At 35.9% G+C, this 24,530-nt stretch overlaps 1 protein-coding gene across 1 annotated transcript; it reads left to right on the plus strand.

Annotated features, from left to right (window-relative positions):
- The first annotated feature begins 15 nt into the window (after positions 1-15).
- On the plus strand, positions 16-22,957 carry LOC144978371 (uncharacterized). Its single transcript, XM_078924308.1, has 20 exons — positions 16-126; positions 2,408-2,469; positions 4,006-4,074; positions 7,555-7,667; positions 8,521-8,610; positions 8,906-9,053; positions 9,306-9,470; positions 9,751-9,818; positions 11,094-11,186; positions 12,620-12,941; positions 13,815-13,975; positions 14,933-15,230; positions 15,482-15,731; positions 16,167-16,298; positions 16,693-17,043; positions 17,883-18,043; positions 19,052-19,265; positions 20,223-20,306; positions 20,859-21,083; positions 22,203-22,957. Exons 2-20 carry the CDS (start codon positions 2,449-2,451, stop codon positions 22,211-22,213), a joined length of 2,976 nt encoding a protein of 991 aa, XP_078780434.1. The 5' UTR covers positions 16-126; positions 2,408-2,448; the 3' UTR covers positions 22,214-22,957.
- Positions 22,958-24,530: the final 1,573 nt, after the last annotated feature.

The following is a 24,530-nucleotide window of genomic DNA, read 5'->3' on the forward strand; positions in this document are numbered from 1 at the left end:
CTATATCTTTACGTTGATTATCACGAGATTTCACCAGCATCCGGGTGTTTTGCATGTATGCGCATGCGCAGTAACATTTGTGTCGTCGTTGAGAACTTCGAGCAAAAAAGCTAAAACAATTTCCTAGTAAGTGAAACTTTTCCAAACATGATAAATACCTGAAACTCACAGAATGAATGACAATATATTTATTTAATCTATTCCCGTTAACACGTTCATTGTCTAACACCTCCTAGTTTGCTGAACTTTACACCCTATGGTTGACTGAAGCAAAGTGAGGTGCAACTGTTTTTCTTTCCCTGTGAGAGAGATTTCGAGATTAGTCATGAGATCTAACCAAGTACAAAGAATATTCTTTTTCTCTTTCTTTTTATTTTTGTCAATTATTTACATAAAGATTGAAGGATGAGATGAAACGATCATGTATAAATGTAAACATTCCATCCTGAATTGGTAATCTTTTCTCTGTATTTGATGTGAACTTTAGGGGTCATTCATTTGGAATTAGGAATTCAGCACTGGAAGAACGATGATGAGAATCGAGAAGCAGCCTTTTTTTATTATATAAATATAATTTGTTTTTATTTATTATTGTTTTATTGGTATCCAAAGCTAATCTTTCTGAAGAATGATAACTCCTTAGTTTCGATAATAATTCGATTTATTGTAGATAACAAATAATGAAACATTCTGCGAAGAAGACGTAAGCGATGATAAATTCAAAGTAATAATATTTCTGTACACTTTCTATTTCATAATTTTCCTTTTTCACTTTTTGTCCCCATCAGCACTGATTGCATCCACCAAATCATTCCTGTCGCCACTACTACAACTACCACATCAGCATGCCTCCCAACCCTGCTACAACCACCACAACTTCACAATCACTGCATCTTCGTACCTAGCACTACTGCTTACAACCGCCACAACTATGTCTAGCATATCGCCATCGCTATCATCACTACTACATTATCCACAACCACATCATTCATCATTCTTACTACCACTACTACATCCGCCATATCATCATCATCCTTACCGCCATTAATTCTACAAATACCAGGGCATTATCATAATTCCTACAACTACCAACATCACATCATCATTCCCACCAGCATAACCACATCATCATATTCTGACCATCACAGCCAATACATCATTCCTGTTCCCACATCATCATCATTACTACCACCACTACTACAACACCACATTGTCATCCCTACCACTGCTACTATGGTCCCATCATCATCATCATCCCTACCTCCACTACTTCACTAACCACCCCAACAACCATCTCCGTATCTCTATGTCCTCATTTGTGCGGCCATGTGGTCTTGTGGTATGATTCACCTTTGGACTGGAAGGTCCAGGATTCTGGTCTCGCTTTGAGTGGAACACTGTTAGTCCAAAAAGGCTCTTAACTCATATTTTCTCACTTTATTGGGGTTGTCTCTGTTGGTAAAAAATTGTAATGTTGTCTACCAGGAGTCATGTTTCGTCCTGCATGTTAAGCATTGCCGGTGGCCTGGAACACCTTGTAAAACGATTTGAGCATATTGAAATGAGTGGATATTGTGTTATATAAATGCTCACGTTGTCATCATCATCACCACTACTTTTCCCAACCACCACCACTACAACAACCAATACCACATCACTACTACTACAACCATCACCACCACCAACACAACTATGACAACCACATTGTCATAATCCTTGCTCTACAATACCACCACATCATCATCGTCACAACAACCACTACGTCTTTCTTACTATCACTTCTACAACCACCAGATCATCACCATTCCTACCAACACTATTACAACAACCACCACATCATCATTATCCATACCACAGATACTACAACCACCACCACCTCATTTTCATCATCATAATCCCCACCATTCTCTGAATTTTGTGATTTTCATGTCATTTGCTTCTCTGATAAAAGCCCTGGTCGCTAAGTATTGGGTCTTTTAAAAAAAACAAAAAACTCCCATCGTGTATTGTATTATATTTTGATACCTATGCTCATTTGCATGAAATTTGGCGGATGGTTCACGTTTTTAAGAAATCAGGCTGGTGTCAAATTGTAGAAAGTGACACAAGACCAGTGGTGGTCTTGGGCATGTTGAATGTCGGAAGGGAAGAGCGTGGGGGGCAGATGGGCCTGTCTTTGAGTTTGATGGATGGAATGATACACTGTCCTCCTTTTGGAATTTGACAATTTGTCATTATCATCAGTTTTGTTTATTTTAGTTAAATAGATTTAGTGGAGCATGGTTTGTTGGCAAAAGAAAGGGATGACTTTCGCTTCTGGTGGTGGTAACTGGCAATTACTCTTTGTCATAAATGCTTGCTTTGAGCAAATTTAACTATTCAACTCTGTTTTTTTTATCTCCCACAGTTTCTTTTACAAAATATTGCTTTCTACTTGCTGAAGGAAACATGTCTGACGAACCTGCAGAAGTAAGTGTATAGGGGGCAATTGTTTTTGTTGTCAATCTATAAATTATAAATATGTCAATTTAATGGATTCAATCATTCACTTTTATATCTTAATTGTTTTTTTTTTCTTGTTTTGTTTACAAAATAGTCCATTCACGTTTTTAAATGTGTAGCAAATATCCTGTACTTCATAAATAAAACTATTGGAGAAAATGTTGCTCTTTGGTGTCGTCGGTCACAAGCAACATAGAGTGCAAATAAATGTATTATTTCATAAAAATGAATGTACATTGATAATATTAACGTTGCATAGGCTTATGAGCAGCAATATTCAGAAACTTTTGTAATTAAATGTTTTGCAATAATGTGACCAAAGCATATCTTATTTAAGGATATGGTGTCACTTGTGACATTAGACCATTGACACCATTACGCATGTCACAAACAATAACAAATTGCAATTTCAGCAATTGTGTATCATTAATTTCAGTCAAACCAGTGTAATAACCACAGTTAAATATGGAATTTCATAATATTTCAGAAACCAAAGACTTAAAAAATAGAATTAATATATAAATGGACATTAGAGCATTTGAGTATGACTTGTGACATAAGACCAGTGGTACTATTACTTATGTCACAAGCAACGCCAAATCACAATTATGTCAATGATGTCATTATTTTCAGCCAAACAAGCGTAATAACCAAATTTGAAATGAAATTCAATAATATTTTAAGAAACTGAAAGTTTAAACTTGGAAATATACATAGAAATTAGTAATATGCTTGGGTTGAAAGCGTCACTAGAATGCAGTTTTGCCACAATAAAACAATAGCTACTGAAAATATTTAATATTGCCTGTTAAAATGGAATTCAATAACATTTCAAGCAATGAAAACAGAAATATATTCGAAACTTAAAACTAAGTGTTGACTCTGACATTTTAACCAATACCACCAATGGTCATAAAAAGTACCAGAAGTCATACAAACACTAAATGAATAGCAGCCATGGTAATGAATACATTCAATCCTATGGTAACATACACCCTACTGCTTGTAATAATTTGGTGTCTTATTCTTGATAGTAAATCAAATCAAATTTCTTGATAAACCTTCCCATTTTTTTTTGATCTGAGTTTTGCCTTTTTCTTGATTGACAAAACCCTGAAACTAATAAAAAATTAGAATTACAGGGAAATAATTTATTGTGTTAGAATCACTGTTCAGATATGTCATGATATCATGGTAATAATTAATATCAGCCAGATCACACCAAAAAAAGTAGAAGAGGCTATGAAAAGTAGAAGAAGCTATGGTTTTATAGGTCAAGATAAGTCGGAAGTTTTGAATCTTCAAATAATAGGAGTAAAATATTTGCCAAAATTGAACAAGATATCGTTTTAATCAGACGTCACAATTCTTTTCAAACAGAAAGAGAGACAGTGGTTTGGTAATTAAGTAAAACTTAAATTTTCTTAACACGTGTATCAGGCAGACACCGTTTGACCTTGGCTTATATATATTATATCAATATTATTTCTGTAATTTCTTCAGTGTCCTCTTTGCATGGAAGTGCTTGAGCTAGATGATCATGGCTTCTTTCCTTGTACATGTGGATACCAAGTGAGTATTATCGTTGCTTGTTGTTTTTGTCAACTCATTGTTTTGTTGAAATATCCACTATTTTTCTCATACAGCTTAAGTTTATGGCATCCTCTATTACTTCATTGAGATATAGTCTTCATATTTTGGTACATGATAGGCAAGTATCTGGGTGTATGTATTTTTAAAAAATAGTGTATCCAATAGAATTTTTGGAGGTGTTTTGGTTTGTTTATTTCTTTTAGTCAAATGTGGCCAATTTTTGATTTCTTAATCATTATTTTTGAAGTGAAAATACTGTTTTTATAAGACATTGATGTTTGTGATCAGATGAACTAAACAACATCAATTCTAAAGCGTTTTATGAGGGTGGAGATCAAAATGATTATTTGTTTGTTGCATGCGGCAGGTCTGGTAGTGTGAGTATAATTTCGCATTTCCTCTGGGAAATCCGCAATTTTTTTAGTCAGACAGGGTTCCCACTCGGTCGGGAAGTCAGGAAATAGTCTTGAATTTTTTTATTTCCTCAAGATCGGGAAAAAACGGTCTTGATTTTTCTTGTCTGAGTCGGGAACTTTCAAATCGGGTGTGGTCATAAACGTGAAGTTTGATGTCTTATTATTTACTTATTAAGCAGTGGTGATAATCTTCCGCTGGATTTTGGGAATTTCTAGGAAATTTTCCGTTGAATTTGCCGTGTTAAACATTTTCCTCAAAACCCCAAAATCACCATTATTGTCTTATGTCATATTTTGACATCTGTGCTCAGTCTCGTGAAATTTGGTGACGATCCCGTCTTTATGACGTTGGGTCAGACAGAATGGCGCCAGATGTCACAGTTGATGCAGAAGACCAGTGGTGTTCTTTGATTAGTTGATGGTTGAAGGGGAGGGATAAATGGGTCTTGATTTTTTTTCTGTATGTAAGTGCTTATTGCCTTTTTACTCTCTCTCTCTCTCTCTCTCTCTCTCTTTCTCACTTTTCTTCTGTTTTTTTTTTTTTTAACGTAGAATTAATAGGGTCGATTCATAATTATTCTGGTAGAGAAGTCCACCCCCCTCCTCCCCCCCCCCCCCCTCTCTCTCTCTCTCTCTCTCTCTCTCTCTCTCTCTCTCTCTCTCTCTCTCTCTCTCAACCGTCCATTAAATAATCTGGTTATACAGAGATACAATAAGGCAATGGTGATTGGCTTTGTTTACTCCTCTCTCTTTTTTGCCTTTGGACTACGGTTTGAAATTTGAGATTCTTTGGTTGTATTTATAAGCTGTAGAACCACTAGGTTTCCTTAACAAATATATTGTGGCCTGCTTTATAAAATAAAAATCAAAAGAAAACAACACTTTCTGGCCTTTTTATTTGAATATTATTATAGGCCTTTAAAATGTTGTGTGAAAAGGACAATTCATTAAATGTTTACAAGTAGTAAATTTAAAGTCTAATGATAAGAATGGATTAACACTAGTAGTAATATATTACGTAATACAAAACTTTCCTGTTATTTTTACATTTTTGCTTGTGTTTGGGTATTTTATAAAAAGACCATGGGAAGGTCTTTTTTGACTTCCCACATGCAAGGGAACAATCACAAGTCACTAGCATTAGCTATATCTAGGAGTGACAGGCGGTCGTTACTTAACTTTGTTGCAAAGTCGTCTACGTCTACTAGCTCTTGTGCTTCTGATTCAACGCAGGCACTGGTGATGCCAAAGCCTTCATAATTAGATAGTAAGTCTGTAAGTCATGTAAGTCTGATGTCATTGATGCTGAGATTTGGTGGTGTGTGTGAACAGCAATGAAAAACCACTCTGTCAGTTCGAATGAAGACGTTGACTTTTGTTTGAAACAAAAGTTCAGTCGATACAAAAATACAAAAAACCCCACAAATTTTGGAGAAACTATTGGTCTTGAAAAAAGTTTGGCAGTCTTGAATTTTGAAATGGGTTTTGAGTGGGAACCCTGTCAGAGGAGGAATGCTTTCCTTTTTTTTAAAATTATATATTTCTTCGGCAAATAGGTGCAGTTTCACACTCTTCAGAAGCTAGCTAGAGTATCAATGATAGTTTATCATCTCAATTGTCCTAAAAGTGGGGGTTAGTGCAGCATAGGGGCCAACTGGCCTGATTGGGAAATCGGGACTGTCCTGAGAGAGAAAAAAAATTGGACTGGTTATTTGTGGAACTTGCCCTTGGATGTCCCAAAGTTTTGCTTTTATTTTTAGCTATGAAATTAAAACAAAGTACAGAAAAGGCTCTGAATCTAGAATACATTGTATAATAGTCCAAACATACTGCAGGGTCATGACGGCTTTAAGGTGTCCTGTTTTAGCTCTTTGAAAATTTGGCCACAATGGTGTGGGAAAAAATGGGGGGCTTAAAGGCAATTGTTCCAAATTTTTCTCATTTTTCACTTTTTGTCACCATCAGCTTTGTGTAATGTTAATTTGATTAAAAGGGAAAGAAAGGGTTTAAGCAGCTCCAGAGTGGCCAACCTTCCCGATTATTTCGGGAAATTCCCTAAATGGATCCACCGTTCCTGATGTCCCGAAACTGCGTTTTTTTTTCCCTGAAAAAAACCTATTGTAAAAAAAGACGAATTGCGAATGAAAATCTGTACGAATTTTTTTTAGTACTCTGTTTCCCAATGGATTTTTCTTTAAAACTGCGTGATTCATCTATCGTGTGTTATCTGATGTGACTTTTAGATTCATTTTTGGCCACTGCTACATCTACTTAAATATGTGTCTAACTAAATATATCTAGATCTAGACTAGTCTAGATATTCTAGATCGAGTTATCGGCGATCGAGAATCTAGAGATCTACTGATAATAAGCACTAGGATGAAAATTGAGACTTTCTTTTTTTCTTTCACTAGCAGTTCAGGAGGAGTTTGCATGCTTGTGGAATTTGATCAGATACTATAATGGATAAATTTTTGAAAAAAAGATCCCAGCCTTCAGATGTAGATCTAGATCTAGACAAACTTGAACAACCACCACCCAAAAAGACAAAACCTTTAACGAAGTTAAATGCAAATCATATGAAAGAGTTTCCATTCATTAAAAAGTCAAACAAAGGTGACACTTTCGGTTTCTGTAGCGTGTGTAATGTTGATATCAGTGTTGGGAGTGGTGGGAAAGATGATATTAAAAAGGCTGTGTATTACTTCACTCTTAACATTATTGTGCGGTAACCAAAAATTTTCCCTAATTCAGTTTCTGAAAAGTTGGCCACCCTGCAGCTCTTCAATATCACTTGACTCAGGTGTAAATATAGTACTCAGCTAGCGGCAATAACGGATACTATACGGGTGTTCATACAGAACTGATTCCTAACTGGTGGACTTCTGGGAGCATAAATGAAATGTATAAAGAGCATTGAGCATTATAGTAATTTCTTGCAAATGTTCTCTATAAATGTTCATATTTATTTACTTGATAGTTTAATCTTTTATGCTTTTGTCGTGGTCAAATAAGAATTGATGAATAATTCGTGTATTTCTAGATATGCCGATTTTGCTGGCACAGAATTCGAACGGATGAGAATGGTTTATGTCCAGCCTGTAGGAAGCAATATCCTGAGGATCCGGCAGAGTTCAAGCCTCTTACAGAAGATGAGTAAGTGATATGTCCGATGGCTAGTATGTACTATGCTTTACATACACCTTAAATTGGAAATTAATTACAAAGCAATCAGCTTATGATGACATCTCGCTTATAATGACATTGTGTCAAAGTCCCAGTTTTTTTTTTTTTAAATTGTTGTTTTTTTTGTTTGTTTTTTTTTTTCCCTATAAATTATTAGAAATGAAGAATTCAATATAGCCACATAAAATTTTTAAAATCTTGTTGGAATGTACAGAGGGGATACGGCATTACGTGTACACTTAAATTTGTTAATTGGATTAGGGGTCTTCATGCTGTAACTGAATTTATGTGATCTTGACTGGAAGAGATTTTGGCTGTGATGTTATTTTAGTTATTAAGATCTAGGTTGTAGGTCATTCTTTTCTGCCACGAAAGTGCTTGTTATATAATTGTGATTCAAAGGTGCCAAATTTGAAGGATGTCTTTTGAGGATAAAATTAGTGTAGGTACACTTAAAGGCTTGGATTTCACTTCTGTCTATGGAATTGAATTGCACTCTTTTTATCGATGAGTACTTGCAAACTCAGCTGTTTGCTTGTGTGAATTCAATTTTATTTCACTATCATTTTTACATTTATAAATTGTTTGTGGAATTAAGATATTCAATTCAGTAGCCTTTCTTAAGATGTCTTATGATCTAATAGGTCTTGTTGAGATCTGTGGAGATAATTGGAAAACTAGAATCTTTTTATTTTTTAGGTATAGAGCATAGGGAATTACAGTTACTATCATTATAAATGCATTTTTTTTAAAAGTTAGTTTGTTGAATATCTAATATCTTTTACTGTTGTCATTATATTAAACATCATTCTCATCTTTGCAGGTTGCAAAACATCAGAAGAGAAAGAAAACAAAAAGATGTGCAACGAAAACAAAAAGCTGCAGAAAATAGAAAGCATTTAGCAAATGTCAGGTAAGTAGAATTGTTTCATTTTCCTGTGCAGCCATTTGGAACCATTTTAAGCGGTAATTGTTTTTTTTTATTTTTTGTTTTTTGTTTTTTTCAATATTTCTATGAGTATAATTGGATAAGGTAATGTATCTCTGCTTTTGATTAGGACTCTCTCTCTCTCTCTCTCTCTCTCTCTCTCTCTCTCTCTCTCTCTCTCTCTCTCTCTCTCTCTCTCTCTCTCTCTCTCTCTCTCTCTCTCTCAGAGAGAATAGAACAGTAACTTCAAAGGATAGTTATCATCTATTTTTTTTATCAGAGTTGTGCAACGAAACCTGGTATTTGTGGTGGGTCTGTCCCCTCGTTTGGCTGACCCAGATGTGCTGAAGAAGAACGAGTATTTTGGCAAGTTTGGCAAGATCCACAAAGTTGTGATAAACCAAAGTACATCCTATGCTGGTTCTCAGGTGTGTGTGTATGCCTGTCATTCATGTATGTGTCTTTGGATGATTCAGTACTTTTTAAAATAATGATATAACTATTTATTACTAACAGCTCTTGAATAAAAGTTTTAAAAATTGAAAACATATGAAATGAGACTTTTACACTCCAACACATTAATTGAGATTTATGAAAGGTGGTTTTTATTTGGGTTTGTTTTGTTGTTTTTTTAAATTCTATTTTCTTCCTTATTTTAATAACTCTTGTTATTTCTGCAGGGTCCTAGTGCAAGTGCCTATGTTACTTATGTGAAGCCGGAGGATGCATTGAGGGCAATATTAACTGTCAACAATGTACATGTTGATGGGAGAACATTAAAAACCTCTCTAGGCACAACTAAATACTGTAGTCATTTTCTGAAAGGTTCCCTCTGTCAAAAGAATGTGAGTAAATGCAATAATATTTGGTAATCATTTCAAATAACAGATGAAAAATTATTATTGTTATTAGGTATTAGTTGTTTTTGTTGCTGGTTTTCTTTCCCTCTAAAATTGAGGTGGAACAATTTTCAAAAACTCAAAATCGCTGAAAATATTTTTTTTTCCTTGGTTAATCTAAAAAAAAATTTAGCCAGTTGTTCTTAGTTGAGTTTGATGTAATTATATATAAAAGTTATTTCAAAGAATATTTTATCAATCTTTGTTTCTTTTTTCTTTCCTAAAGGATTGTATGTATTTGCATGAACTTGGGCAGGAGGCAGCTAGCTTTACAAAAGATGAAATGCAAGCTGGGTAAGTTTGGTTTGGTCTTTGCATATACAAACCTTTTCTCACAATTTAGCAATGACAATCTCTTAGAGAACATTTGGCCTTGATGATTGTCGTGGTAATAACCCCAATTTGTGGGTTACTGAGTTAGCTCATGTGTCATATGTAAAAATTCATCACTCACTAGTCACTGAAAGTTAGCAATTGGAAAAGAGATGGCTGTTGGTCGTGTTCAGAGGCAAACTTTTGTGAGCCATAAATGTGGTATAAAATTTCTGTTTTTTGCTTCCGGGTGAAATACTTCTCAAACTCTTCCAGGGAGTGATCTAGCTATTAACATAGCAATTTATACACATTTCTTCTCTTCAAGTCCAAAATATAATTAGAGTTGGATGATAAGTTTATTTGATTCATTACATAACCTCAACTTCATTTGCATGAGGGTGCAGTGAAAGCAGTTATTTTGTTTGCTACTGTACACAGCATGATGGAAGCAATCTGATTGGTTGATTTAAGTCTGAAAACTGGGTGGGGTTCTGACCTCTCATAGTGGGCATGGAGGTAATTATTGTGTCTTCTATCTATATCTATATGTCCCCTATATCTGTTTTCCAACTTGCTTTCTGTCTTTGTCTTGGAATGAGAATATTTGGTTTTGTCCAGGCCTTTGCTGAGAGGGAAACGGTCAAATGTATAGTTCGTTTTGGGAGATATTTTTTTCCTTGTAAGTATTTCTCTCTGTTATGCACTGTGTTATTTTTTGTTTACTTATTGTATATAAGTTAATAACATTTGAGATTATTCCTCTTAGAGGCCTGTGCTTGTGTCTGGATGAGACTTTTAGGTGATCTCAAACTAAGTACATTGGTGGTATGCTCTTGGAATCTACATCTGTTCCCTATTTGAACCAATTCCCTTGGTCTTACCTTTTCTTGGGTGCTTTAATTGTAATTCTAGAGCTTTTTACTATCCCGTTTTCTTCCTTTTTACTGGCGGTGATATGACCTTAATGTGTTACGTAAAACCAATAACATTTTAATAGACTTGTTCAATTTAGATTTGCCTAAAGATTCCGTGAGGTTGTGGTTGATAATAGTGTCACATGCACTGTAAGCAAAAACAACTCTCTCTCTCTCTCTCTCTCTCTCTCTCTCTCTCTCTCTCTCTCTCTCTCTCTATCTCTCTCTCTCTCTCTCTCTCTCTCTCTCTCTCTCTCTATCTCTCTCTCTCTCTCTCTCTCTCTCTCTCTCTCTCTCTCTCTATTTATTTATTTAACTATCTTTTTCTTTATTTTGACAGGAAACACCAGGAGTACGAACAAAGGCTAGTTGAACAGTTTTGGAATTCTCAAAACTCCACCGACAACCATCATGTGATAACCAACAATAAATTGTGAGTGCTTTAAGTTTGGTTGGGTCATTCATTGAGAATTAAGTGTCATTTTAAAAATAGAATTTTCAATGTACAGCATTTCGAGCCTTTCAAACGTGTTGTCTTGTTGTTCAGTTTGGAAGTTGTGAACAGTTTTGGGTTGTTTTGGTTTCTGAAGTATATTATTAAAGAGCAGGTGGTTTTGAATGGCTGGTTTGTAATAAATCTAATTTTCTATGTTAAATGTAATCGAAGCATATCAGGGCTATCCGGCTGACCCTGTTCTGTATCGTTGAGTTGATTGTTTAAAAGGTGAATGCGTTGGTTGGTTAAAGGCAACAGTTAAGGGGACACTAGATGGATATGTATCCTTTTCCATCGTCTGCAAACGTCTGCCCCGGCTTATTTTCAAGTAGCGCTATTAGTTTTTGCACTATGCTCTTTCTTGGCAATATTTTCGTGAATGGACTCCAGAATGGAAAGAAATGGAATGTTTATTTTTATCCTTGTTAATTGTGTGAGATTTATTAAAAGTTAAATATGTTATGGGACATTCAAGAACCATTTCACATGATTTCCAATTTTGGAGAGGCTTATGATTTAACCGGTGCGAGTAGTCTTAAGCATTGTGATTGAGGTATGAAAAGCAAGAGTTAGTCAATCCAATTTTTCAAACTAAATGGGAAAATAAAAAAAAATAAAAAGGAAAATAGCGTGAGCTCAAGGTTAATAAACAGGGTGGGTGTTCAGCAAGATGCTTGCAATAGTCATTTTTAATTTGCACCTGTAAAAAAAAAAGTAGTCAGTCCGGGCCCTAATACCCAGGGAGCTGGAGTTTATCCCGATTTCCATAGCGTGAAATGGACAACAGCAATTTCTTGCTGCCCTTTGGATATGACGCTTGTCTATTGCAAAGTACTTTCCACCAGATCTAATAGACCCAGCTACCCATTTACTTCTTTGTAGACATGGGGGGGGGGGGGTCAGATATAAATTTTGACTGCACCCGGGATTGATCTTGGTCCCCTTGCATGTGAACCGAGTGCTCAACTAACTGAGCTAATGGGACCCCCAAATTTACATCTATGTTTAATAAAAAATCGTAAGATATTTGAAAATCCGATGAATTTAAAAAGTAAAACTATGCTGAGCGGAAAAGTTGTGAATAAAATATAACCAGGTTTGTTTTTTTCTATCTGCCATTTTTTAAATTTTTTTTTTGTCAGTTGTGCAGTCTGGCCATGGCAATATGCATTTTTGGTGTTCAGTTTTCATCCTGCCAATCTAAGGATGCTTATCAAGGGTACTTTTACCTCATGTGTACTCTGCACAAGATGGACCATTGCTCACATTCACTAATTGTTTATAAAGCATTCATGTCTGTGTTGCATGCATTGTAAAGGCTGGTGTGGATTGAGAACAAATAACAGTTGCTTTGTTTTTGTTTTCCACAGAAAAAAGAATATATCCCAGCCAGTGGTGGAGAAAACCGATGTGATACCATCCTTGATGGACATGGCAGGCGATATAAAGCAAGGTGCTGGGCATCCCCATCCCGGCCCATTGCTACCCAACCCAGGCTCAACTGTGGCTAGTGTGGTGAATAGCAATGGTATTTCATTGTCCTCGTCGCACAATTCGGCCTGGCCCTTGTTAGAACGATCCCACTCTCCAGGTCATGGGAGGAACCGGGATAAGGACAATAATAACAAATCCATCTCCTCCTCCTCCTCGGGTTCAGATCCTCCTTTGATTAACAATTCAAATCATACACAGGTTTGTATAGATGAGGTTTTTTCAAAAAGATTTATTTATTTTCTCTACTGCTTCTATTTGGTATTTAGTAAGTATAATCAAAGTGATCCTTTTTACTAGATCTTTTGTAATTCACAATTTGAAATATACTACATTCTTTATATTAAGAAAAGTATTGAACAAAATTGAATATAAATATAACAGCAAAGCAAACTTGTCTAATCAAGACGGATCCCTAATTGTCCTTTCCCACCCCCCCCCCCCCCCCCCCCCCCCCCCCCAAAAATAGAACGCAGATTTGGGAATTTAATTGGAATATCAAATGTGTGCCTGTTTGTATGATCTTTTTGTCTCAAAGCTTTAGTTACATTATAAATTTAATGTTAAATCAAGCAAATTATATAGGTGGATGATCATTAATATGTCAAGAGGAATACTCTCCAGTGCTTACCAAATACATACAAATATACAATAATACATTGATTTATCACAATGACATGAATAGGCAGAACTTGTTTTTAGAAATAGATATATACCCGCTTCGTGACATTTTCATTCTGAATTTTGAACATTTTAACGTTAACATGGAATGCACCCATAATTCCATAATGAGCAGGTGGAGAAAAAATTCCAGTCTGGTAATAAAAATTACAAATTGCCATAAGACAAAACTGCTTTGATCATAACTGTATTCTAGGAAACAGATTAGTGAATGGCTATTGTTAATTTTAGTGAATGGCTTATGCTTCTTGTTCATTTTTTCGTGTTTAAGACAAATAATAGTTGGCCAGATTATAAGAGAAAGAAACAAGAAAATCACCACCATTCAACACTCGTGTATAATTTATATCTTCCATGCCTTTATTTTTTTCTACAATATATCTTTTATTTCAGAATGGGAAAAGTTCCCACCGTTCTAACACTCCGCCTGGTAGTGGTGGGGGTAGTAGCAATTCAAAAGACCCTCTTCCTCCCTCGAGCAATCCAGTGGGCACGGGAAGACAAAAAGCATCCAGTAGTAATTCTAATAGTGTTGATGATAGTCTAATAAACAGGTTAGTGGATATATGAGGAAGATACTGATGATAAGATTGCATCATAAATAACTTCATTTGTATTATTCTATGCAATTAGCAAGTATGTATGTTTTAACAACAATGACAATTTCTTTTGTAACACCTTAAGTTCAAGGCACTCCATATGAACACACTACACTTATATTGTCTCATATACGATATAAACATCTTGACATATATTTGATCACTGGTACTCAAAAAGTTGCAACAACTGATTCACTGACCAATTATATATTTTATTAATTAGTCAATAATGGCAGCATTACAAATATGCACTGAGTGGGGTCATATGACCTCCCTGATTAGGAGCAGCTGTATGTTTTCTGAATTACTTTGTCTTTGAATGGGATTACTTGGTTTTGTCCTTTCCCTTTCCAGACTCTTTGGCTGAGTGGGAAAACGTCAAATTTTAGTATCAGTTTGGGAGGTTGTTTTTTTTTCTTGTTAATCATCACTCTGGTATGTACTGTTAGTTATATTTTTTGTTTTGAACATTTTTTTGTAAACATTTGAGTGGGATCCTGTGCTGGTGTCTGGAGGAGACTTAGGTGATCTCAAACTAAGTACATTGCTCTTAGAATATACTACTGCTCCCTATTTGAACCAGTCCCTTTTGTCTTACTTTTTCTTGGGTGCTTTTACTTGTAATTCTATTTTTTAAAATTTATCATCTATTTTCTTCCTTTTTTACCTGGTATGACCTAAATGTATCACAAGCGCTTTAAAGCCCATAGAAGCAAATATGCAGATTTGATTCAAACACATCTTAGATGTAATAAAAGACAGATTCCTGAAAACAATAAAGTAAAAAAGGGCATTTTGAAAAAATGATATATTCATATTAAATTATTTCTTGGCTCAGATTGGGTGCCAGAGAAGGGATTTGCTTCCACCTTGGTTTAATTTGTATTTTTTGTTTTTGTTTTATCTCTTCAGTCAAGCTAGCTCCTTGTCATCTAGTAATTTATCCTCATCACCAGACCAGTTAGATAGCGTTGAACTGTTACAACAGGAGTTAAATATAAGCAGCAGTAGTGCCACCACCACTGCTGTGACAACCACTAACAACAACAGTGGCAATAGTAAAAACAGCACAGCTCGAGGTCTTCCATTACCCACCCCTACACTGTCCTCTCAATCACCATCATCTCCAAGGGTGGCTGGTGGAGGAGACGGGATCTCTTCTGTTGCCCCTCCTGCCACATCAACAATGAACGGATTACCTCAACACCAGGTACAGATATTTACTATAACTTTACAAGAGACTTTTTTACTCCCTCGCCAGAAGCAGATTTTCTTAACCCTTTCTATATTATGAAAGTTTGTACTTTTTTTCAATTGATTAGTTTGTACATTGGTGTTTGTTTGTTTCTTGTTTGTATTGACATTGATATCATCCTTTCCATTAAAAACAAAATATGATTTAAAATAGACAGACCAGCCCACCAATGCTCACGTCTTAGTTTATTTTTTATTTTTTTTCAGTCCTTATTGCAAGATCAGCTTGTGACAGAAAACAATGCATCCTCCACCTCCTCGTCATTGTCTTCGTCACCCTCCAACAGCCTGGTCAGTGCCATTGGTTCCAACAGAACTTTGATGTCCGACCCAACGTCTTTGTCCAGCAACAATATAAACAGTCCCCCTGGTCTTTCATTCTTTAGTAATAACAGCAATAATGGCCTCTTGAGTTCCATTGGGGTCAAATCCAATGCAAATCTAAATCCAACGCAGGGTGAGTTTGTCATTACTGAAGTTTTAACTGTCGTTGAGGGGGGGGGGGGGGGGGCACAGATTAGGTCATCCAATGCTAATCTAATCTTGTCCTGGAATGATAGGGTTAGGTTTTGTTCTCTGGATCTGGTTGGGGTCCTTTGTGTGAGGGAAAAAGTCAGGATTTGAATGTGCGTGTTTGTTATAGATAATAGTTTTTCCCAGGAACTCATTTGAGAATTTTAATTGACCATAAACTGGGGACTGGGTAAACAGGTTTGGGTCTCTAACAGATTTTATCATTACTCAGTTTCTTGGGAGTCAAAATATGGTCAAATTAGGATTTTTCCCTCTCGATTCAGATTTTCAGATCAAAGTGAAAGTTTTAAATGTAGTATTCCTTTGAAAACGCCTGAAAAAGATCCTCTTTTTTTTTTTTTTTTTTGTTCCTTTTCAGATCTGCCAAATTTGTCTTTGTCTTCATCATCCCAAGAACTTTCTGATTCCCTCCCTCCCATTTCGTCAGACACAGACTGGTCAGCAGCCTTTGGATTCAAGAACAAAGATTTGTCAGTGGATGATGATTTAGGTCAGTTTGGATTTTCATCTTTTTATAAAATCCATTTGCCATCTCAAGGTTTATGTTTAATGAAGAGTGGAGATTTAGAGTATCTGTTTGATGGTATATTAGGATAACAATATTAATCCACGCCTGATTGCTATGTCCATCTTTTGGGCTTGTAATTGATGTACACATACAATACAATAAACACAATCATAGTTTATGAAAGTGTGGGATAGAGTCATTTATATGTGTCAATTGATACCTGCTTATGAATCCCCTAATTCTGTTTTAATGGCATTTTGAGTTGGCAGCTCTGCAGTAGTACCATTTTCTGTAACATGTTTTAACTCTTGTAAAATGTCCAAATTGCACTATAAGAAAATGTGTTTATCAACCCTATCATTTCATTACTTTCCAGGTTTTGATCCATGTGCAGAATCCTTCAAAGGTCTTGCAGATTTGATAGAGAAGGAGACAAACAGCAGTCTGATTCCTATGGAGAATGGCCTTGGGCTAAGCGGACTTATCAGCATGCAGCAACACTCCCAACACAACAACCTCCACTCCCCCCAACAGAATGGCAGCAGCCTCGTCAATGGTGGGTCTCCACCCACCAACAGCTTCCTGCCCCCGCCAATGCCTGGCTCCCCACTCCACCAGACTGCCAATGCTCACCAGCAACAACATCCTGCACTGAGCCGCCTGCCTCCCGGTTTCTCCATCTCACACATCCAGCAGCAACAGCAGTTGCAGCATCTTTACAGACCAGGTAGGGATCAAATCATGGATTCACATGTAGAAAGACAAAACGCTGCTGCTTTTGCTAGATGTTCATCACCCAGGCATTCCATGAAGGAATTTAGATGAAATAAACATCAGGAATCACTCATGTTGTCCAAAAATGAACATGGAAAAAAGCGTTAAGTGCCTGAACTGGGTCTCGAACCCAGGACTTCTTTGGTCACAGTGCAGTGTTGAACATTGGGTAACCTTGCAATCATATTCACATGCCTGCTTGGATAATTTTGCAATTTTGGATAGTTACATAGTGGCCAACTGTCCTGATAATATCCTGGTAATCTGAAAACAAAAATTTTAAAGTTTAAAAACAAAACAAAAAAATGGACTGTTTATGTATATAGAATTGACCCGTGCATGTCCCAGGATTGTGCTTTTTTGACTAGCAAATTAAAACAAGGACTGGGTAGGGTTCCCAACCTCCCGTTTTGGGCAGGGAGGTACTTGTTGCGTCTTCTATTCCTTTATATCTGTTTTCCAATTGCATTATGTCTTTGTCATGGAATTAGATTACTAATTTTCTTCCTTTTTACTGGCGCTGATACGACCGACATGTGTTGCAAGCGCCGTAAAACCCCAAAAACCAAAACATTAAAACAAGAAGCAGAAAAGGCTCTAAATCTAGATTATATTATATAATAGTCCAAACATACAGCTGTTTTGGGTCAAGACGGTAGTGTGGCATTAGGGTGTCCTGTTTTAGGTCTGTGAAAAGTTGGTTGATTTTAGGGACAATGGGGACTGTATAATATAAATAAATTACCATTCACATCTTGAAGTTGTTTATTCATCTCCTTTATCTCTGGTTAGATTTGGCCCATTCAAAAATGCTGGACTACCTGAACCCCCAGTTTGGTCAGCCTGGCTCTGGTCACCACCAACGATTCTCCACCCTCCACGGCTACCACAGCATGCCTATAGACCTCCACACTCAACACCAACAACAAACACAGCAGCAGCAATTATCACAGGTGAGAAATTTCATTTAATCCATCCATCTACCTGCTGAGAAGACCCTGTGTCACTCTCGCATTTAACATGGACTGATGTTATTTGTGATGGTTAACTTTTCAGGGCAGACCTGTCATATATTTAGCTTTGATTGGTAACTACAGATTTTTTGGGACCAAATTTGGTTAAATTCTGATTTTTTTAAGACAAACTTCCAGGGCAGATGACTAAACCATTCGGCCATGACACCCACACGAGAAGATATATACAGACCTGTCTACTGTTACGAAAATTTTTGTAGAATTATGAAATTTTGGTTCCAGTTTCAGAACTTGATGAGCATCTCGAAGTCGTGAAAACGTGTTGAAAATGAACGTTGATGCCAGGCTACATCATTTGAAGGATTTTTAGGTGTTATTTAATCGTTGTTAGGATCAATTGTTGATTTCTAAAATCAACTATAGGACTACAATTTTTATCCCCTCAAAATTACGATTAATTAGATTTTCAAATAGGCAGATCTGTTTATAAACTTATCTTTGCTGCCAACCTAACCAAAAAAAATGCGCATTTTGCAAAGTATCCTGTGCATTTTTCAATTTCAATTATTTAGGTCTTTTGAATCACGGACTCTTTTCGGTTTACTTTAAAATTTTATGATCCGGAAGTTCTTGTTGGGAATTCAAGAAAATATTGTCTGGCTGGTCATATGGATTGATACTTGGAATCTGTTTTTGGATATAATATTTTTTAGACATGTGATTGCCCTTAAGGCTAGATGGAGCTTTTAGGTGATCTCAGACTAAGCACGTAGATAGTTTGTTCTGGGAATCTACTTCTAGTCCCCTTTTTTGGTCCAGTCAGCTTTTGTCTTTTTTAACCACCTATTTTCTTCCTTTTTACTGGTCCTGAAATGACCTAAAACCCTTTAAAATGTTTTTAAAAAAATAAAGATACATTACCAATGATCATGAATAATCTATGAGTCCATCCATTGTTAAATTTCTACTACTATTTTTCTCTGACAGAGAGATGGATACAATATGAAAGACATGCAAGATCAATTACGCTCCATGCTTCCCAACATCAATATAAGCTTTGGTGCATCTTTGCCTCAGCAACAATCACAGCAGCAGCAGCAGCAGCAGCAGCAACAACAACAACAGCAACAACAACAACAACAGACTCAACAGCTTTCCTCATCCTTACAGTTACCCCAACAGAGTCAAGTTTTAAACAAAAGTGAGTCATCCTAGTATTCGTTTCTGAGAGAAAATGGAATTTAATTCTTGGGTTGAAATGAAGGCGTCAAAAATGTATTAGTAATTTTTGGGCAATATCAAGTTACTAGAATGTTTAAATTGTACACAAGACATTGATGGACTAGGTACAGAGGTACATTTCTTCTATCATCTACTTCAGTTCCTCTTATCTAAGCCTGTCATCTTACTTTTCCTGATACTTTAATGATCCATGTGTGTTGCAAGTGCTGTTAACTTCTTAAAACAATACAAACAAACTACTTGTCCCTCTCGAGTATGAGGGAAAGAAAGCTGGAAAAGTTAGATGCCTGTAGTTGCTGGACAATATATGATGCAAGTCGGAAATTTTACCGCAATCAAATTCATTTATTGAGGTTAATGTACACAATTTTTCAAGACAACACGTTGAAAAATATAGATTCCATATTTGTATTAGGAAACACAATGTATATTTGCCATATAGAAGATTTAGGAGGTAATTCTAATATTTGATGTCATCTGTCGATCCCCAATTTTGCTTTGACTATGTGTAGCCTTTTTCTCGTGATCCAATTTATTTTCTATTATCTTAAAATTCTGTCTCTGATTTTAAACGGACAGTACTACTCTTATAAATCATTTTGGACATCATTGCCCAAATACTGTTATCCTTTGGATTCAATTTAGGACCTATTGCAGGCCATGTATCTTTAAAAATACATCAAATGTGATATCTGCTTTGCATTGAAAGATTATCTAAAATTATTAGAAGAAATACATATTCCCGATCGGTGATTTGTTTTTCAAAAAAGATGAGGTAGCTTTCTACACTAGTCAAACAACACTGTTAAAAACAAGATGCACTTTTATCTTTGATTTAACCCTGTGTATTTTTAGTAGACTATTTTATTACTGGTTTGACTGACGAGTATTTTTCTTTGTTTGTTACCTCGACCAGGTTGGCCTTTGTCAAGTTCTCCAGAAACCTCTCCTTGGAATGACCCAGCCATCCTGTCTACCAGCCACCTCCCAGACCATGCAGGTATTAGATCTGTCCTGTTTCAGAATCAAACATCTCTAGTTTAATGTTCAATTTTGGGGTTACAGGCAATCGTTAATTTCCTGGATTAAAACGAAAAATACATATGGTTTACTCACAGTGCCATACTCTGAAGAAAATACAAACTTATTTCATATTTTGGTTTGAAAATTGGCAAAGTCCTAGGTTTTGGACAAGTTGAGGGTTATTTTAATTGATCAGTATTTGAAGGACTAGTTTTCTGGTCAAATTGTTTTATATGTGACTAGGGCAGCATAAGGACTAGTAAGGTTTCTCAAATAGGTTCATTCTTCTCTCACCCTCTTATATTAGTCTTACCCTTCACATTGTGGGATGCATTTATAGCATTACAAAATGTTCCTTCCCTAATGTCTTTTCTCTTTAAATGCATCTTGGACTGATGCCAGTCCGTTTGTGTCATGACAAAAGTGTCAAGTGCCCTACCAGCATTGACCCCTTGATATCTAATTACTGTGAACTTTGTTAGAAAAGACTATAGTACGTTTTTAATATGCTATTTTACTTCTATTCCAGATGCCCCTCATTGGTTGAAATCATTACAACAACTTACAGAGACAGACGGGCCATCTTCCTCCTCCCTCACAGCCGCCAGCTCCAGCCGCCTGCCATTTGTACAACAGTTCCCCATGGCAGGGACTGGTGGATGGCCTCCACACACACTAAACCCTCCCCCTGGCTTCAGAATGAATGGAATGGCGTCCCAACAAAACACAGAGTCTGCCCATCAGATGGCTGAAGGTATGCTTATCTTCAATGATTTACGAATAAAAGGCTGTCACAAAAGTTCGTTGTAATGTTCCACCCAAAATGACATCAGTATTCAACTTAAGGGGGCTCGCGGGTGCAATGGGGTCAGTTTGGATGAAAATTATCAAATTTTTGGAAGTGGCTGTCTTTGATGAATTTATTAATTCCTTATTTCATTTCAACCCATATTTTTGTTGAATGGATAGTTTTAAACAGTAAAAAATGCAATTCAAACCCCTTACCCACCCAAAATCTGATGAATAATCTTATCTAATCACCATAAACATTTTTGGGACTTGATCATTTAAAAACTTTTAATGCTAGATAGTGCTTTGAAATTTGGAACTGAAATAGCTAATATGTTACTACAAATAGCTGGCTACTTTGATTTTGTTTCAACTGAATAGTTTTGGGGTAAATAAATATTTTCTTTAAATATTGTCCAAAAAAAGTGAGGAAACTTTGTTCACATTAAAAAAAGAAAAATTAACTTTGAGAGCGAAAATTGAAAAAGTTTAGCAGCCAGCTATCAACTATGCATCACCTTTATATAACAATTGTTATATTTGTTATTAACAACTTTAAAGATCAAGATCAAAGCAGAATTAATAAAATGGTGGAGTCCCCAGAAAACTTGTTTATTTTCCAAGATGGCCACCATTTCCATAGCAATGAAGAGATTTTGATTTTTTTTTTTTTTTTCATTTTTTTTTTTCATCAAATTTTCTTTTTACAAGATACCTGATGTATAAGCATCATTAGTTAATCAAATAGTCCCAATATTTAGAAAAAAAATGTTTTTGTGTTTTTAGTATCGAGACATCTAATTGTTATCAATTGAATTATGACAAATGATCTAAACACTTATCTAAATGAAAGACTCTCGTTTTTTTTTGTTTTTGTTTTTAAAATTTACGCATCAATTTTTTTTTTTTTTGCGCTGTTTAATATTCCACTTAATTTGGCACTCTTTTTAATAATATATAAAAATACATAGAAATTGCTTCCACTGAACACATATTCCATCCCAAACATTTCATGTTGAATGTCTTGACTTCTTTGGAAAATGTAGCTAAGGTCCGTTTATCTTCTTTTGTTTTTATTTTACAGTGCTTCAGTGAATCAAGATGAGAGAGTCAGGATGTTCTTGCTATGCAAGCAACAAACTCAACAATGGATATTAAATTAATGGGGAAAAACACAAAATTTAAAATAAACTCAAAGGAAATGATTGTAATGATAATGAATAGATTGTTACTTCATCTAGCCTCACACTTTCATTGTCTGTCTATCTTACTCTCTTTTCTTTCTATCATGACACCATCTTAAAATCTTCTCATTAAAAACAAAGATATAGTCTTTTATCATATAATTAACATGACACCTATTATTTTATCTATTATTTCCACAAGCCACCCTCTTTAGTCAAGTTTTAGCTAATAAATTGTTTTCTTTTTTTTTTCTCTCTCTTTCTCCTCAGTACCTTTTCCATCAATTTTACCCTCGATGTTCATATAATATGAATCAGGAGTTTGTAGTGGTTATTCCTTTATTTATTTTGTCTTGGTTGGGTCGCCAGATAATATTTATTCCCGTGGATTCCTTCTATATTCATTATTTAATCGAACCAAACATCTTTGTTTTTGTTTTTTCAAAAGTCATCATCAATTTATGAAAGGATGGGTCTTATAGATTGAGGCTTATTTCTCCTTGTCTTTCTGTTTTTCTTTACACATTTTTATTTTTTTTTTTTTTGGTGAGTTGACAACCAGTTGTACCAGATACAATGTTTGCTATGTATGATAGATATTGGCATTTTACTTGGAAAGGCACATGAAGTGGAAATAAACGAATTTCTATTTGTTTATAGTTTTCATTTATTTACTCATTCTCCATCCTCCCATTTATGCCAATCAAAGGCATATTAACTATTTCCTTACACATGCCTCTGGCCAAATATCACAAACTTTGGTGTTTCACATAACTGCAGAGTTCATACCCTCTGTAACTGCCTTTACTGAGACAATGGCCTGGAATCTATTTTTGTTTGATTTTTATTTTTTTTTGGTCTTCTTTACCGAATTTGAAACCAGATGACAATGACCGCCTTCTGTGCAGTGCATTGTGGGACAAAGACTTTTAGTTTGTTTGAAATCTAATTAGACTGAAACTTTATGTATACAAAGGGCGATAGACAATTCTGGGTTTGGTAGCCACAGCATGTCACTGTGCTATGGCCACTGGAGATAATTTTATTCCCCCTTGTAAATCACCTCACTGCTAGATGTCTTATGTCTATTTATTACGCTGAATTGCTGAAATGCGGTACCCTCTCCCTGGATCTGAGCATTGCAAACATAATGAACAAAACATTCTCAACACACAAAGACTGGGACATAAACAGCGGTGTCCTAATTACAATACAAAAACCAGGAAAAACGAAAGGACCCGTAAACAACCTGCGCCCAATAACATTACTGAATACCATAAGAAAAACACTGTCAACTATTGTCCTCAACAGAATTAGACCGAAAATAGAAAATTATCTATCACATAGCCAAAGCGGGTTTCGCCAAGACCGAAGCACATCGGACGTTGTATGGACACATAAATGGTTGGCAGCAAAGGCACTCAAAGAAAACATATCCATAACAATAACCGGAATCGATATGTCCGCAGCCTTTGATACGATCGACAGAGGAAAACTTTTGGAGATATTAACAGAAATAGTAGACGAAGACGAGCTCCGAATAATCCGATTTCTCCTCAGCAACACAAAGATACAACCAAGGATATACGGGGCCACAAAACAGACGCAGTTCGAAAGTAACATCGGGACCCCCCAAGGAGATAGTCTGAGCCCGATTCTGTTCACAATATACTTAGAACACGCTCTGAAAGAAGTTCGAAAAGTCATTCCAAAACCGACTCATATTGAGAACGCAATCCCTAGAGAAATCGCCTATGCAGATGATGTCGATTTTATTGGATCAACACCAGCAAATATAGACATCATACAAAATACCCTCATGAAATATAACCTCCAAGTCAATGCCAATAAAACCGAATTTACAACAATATCGAGGAACAAAGAGGAATGGAAAAGAACAAAGTCGGCTCACTAATTGGAGACACCGAGGATGTACAAAGAAGAAAACAGCTATCAAACGCCGCACTCAGTAAACTCACCAATGTATGGATTAGAGGTGACAAAATAAAGAGAAAAACCAAACTGAAACTGTACCATGCTCTTGTAAAACCGGTACTTCTGTATAACTGCGGCACTTGGGCGTTGACAAAATCCGAAGAAGAACATCTGGATGCCTTCCATCGCACACAGCTAAGAAGGGTACTGGACATCAAATACCCCAAAAAGATCTCAAATGAATCACTCTATAAGATCACAAAAGAAAGACCAATCTCCCTTGACATTTTACA

Source organism: Berghia stephanieae, chromosome 8, assembly GCF_034508935.2.
Source record: "Berghia stephanieae isolate SIO BIC M18660-M18661 chromosome 8, UCSD_Bste_1.3, whole genome shotgun sequence".
Taxonomy (NCBI): Eukaryota; Metazoa; Mollusca; class Gastropoda; order Nudibranchia; family Aeolidiidae; genus Berghia; species Berghia stephanieae.

Coding starts and splice junctions, on each gene's coding strand:
- LOC144978371 (XM_078924308.1), top strand. CDS start 2,449: ATGTCTGACGAACCTGCAGAA. Junction 7,668..8,520: donor AAGCCTCTTACAGAAGATGA/GTAAGTGATATG, acceptor TCATCTTTGCAG/GTTGCAAAACATCAGAAGAG. Junction 9,471..9,750: donor GTTCCCTCTGTCAAAAGAAT/GTGAGTAAATGC, acceptor TCTTTCCTAAAG/GATTGTATGTATTTGCATGA.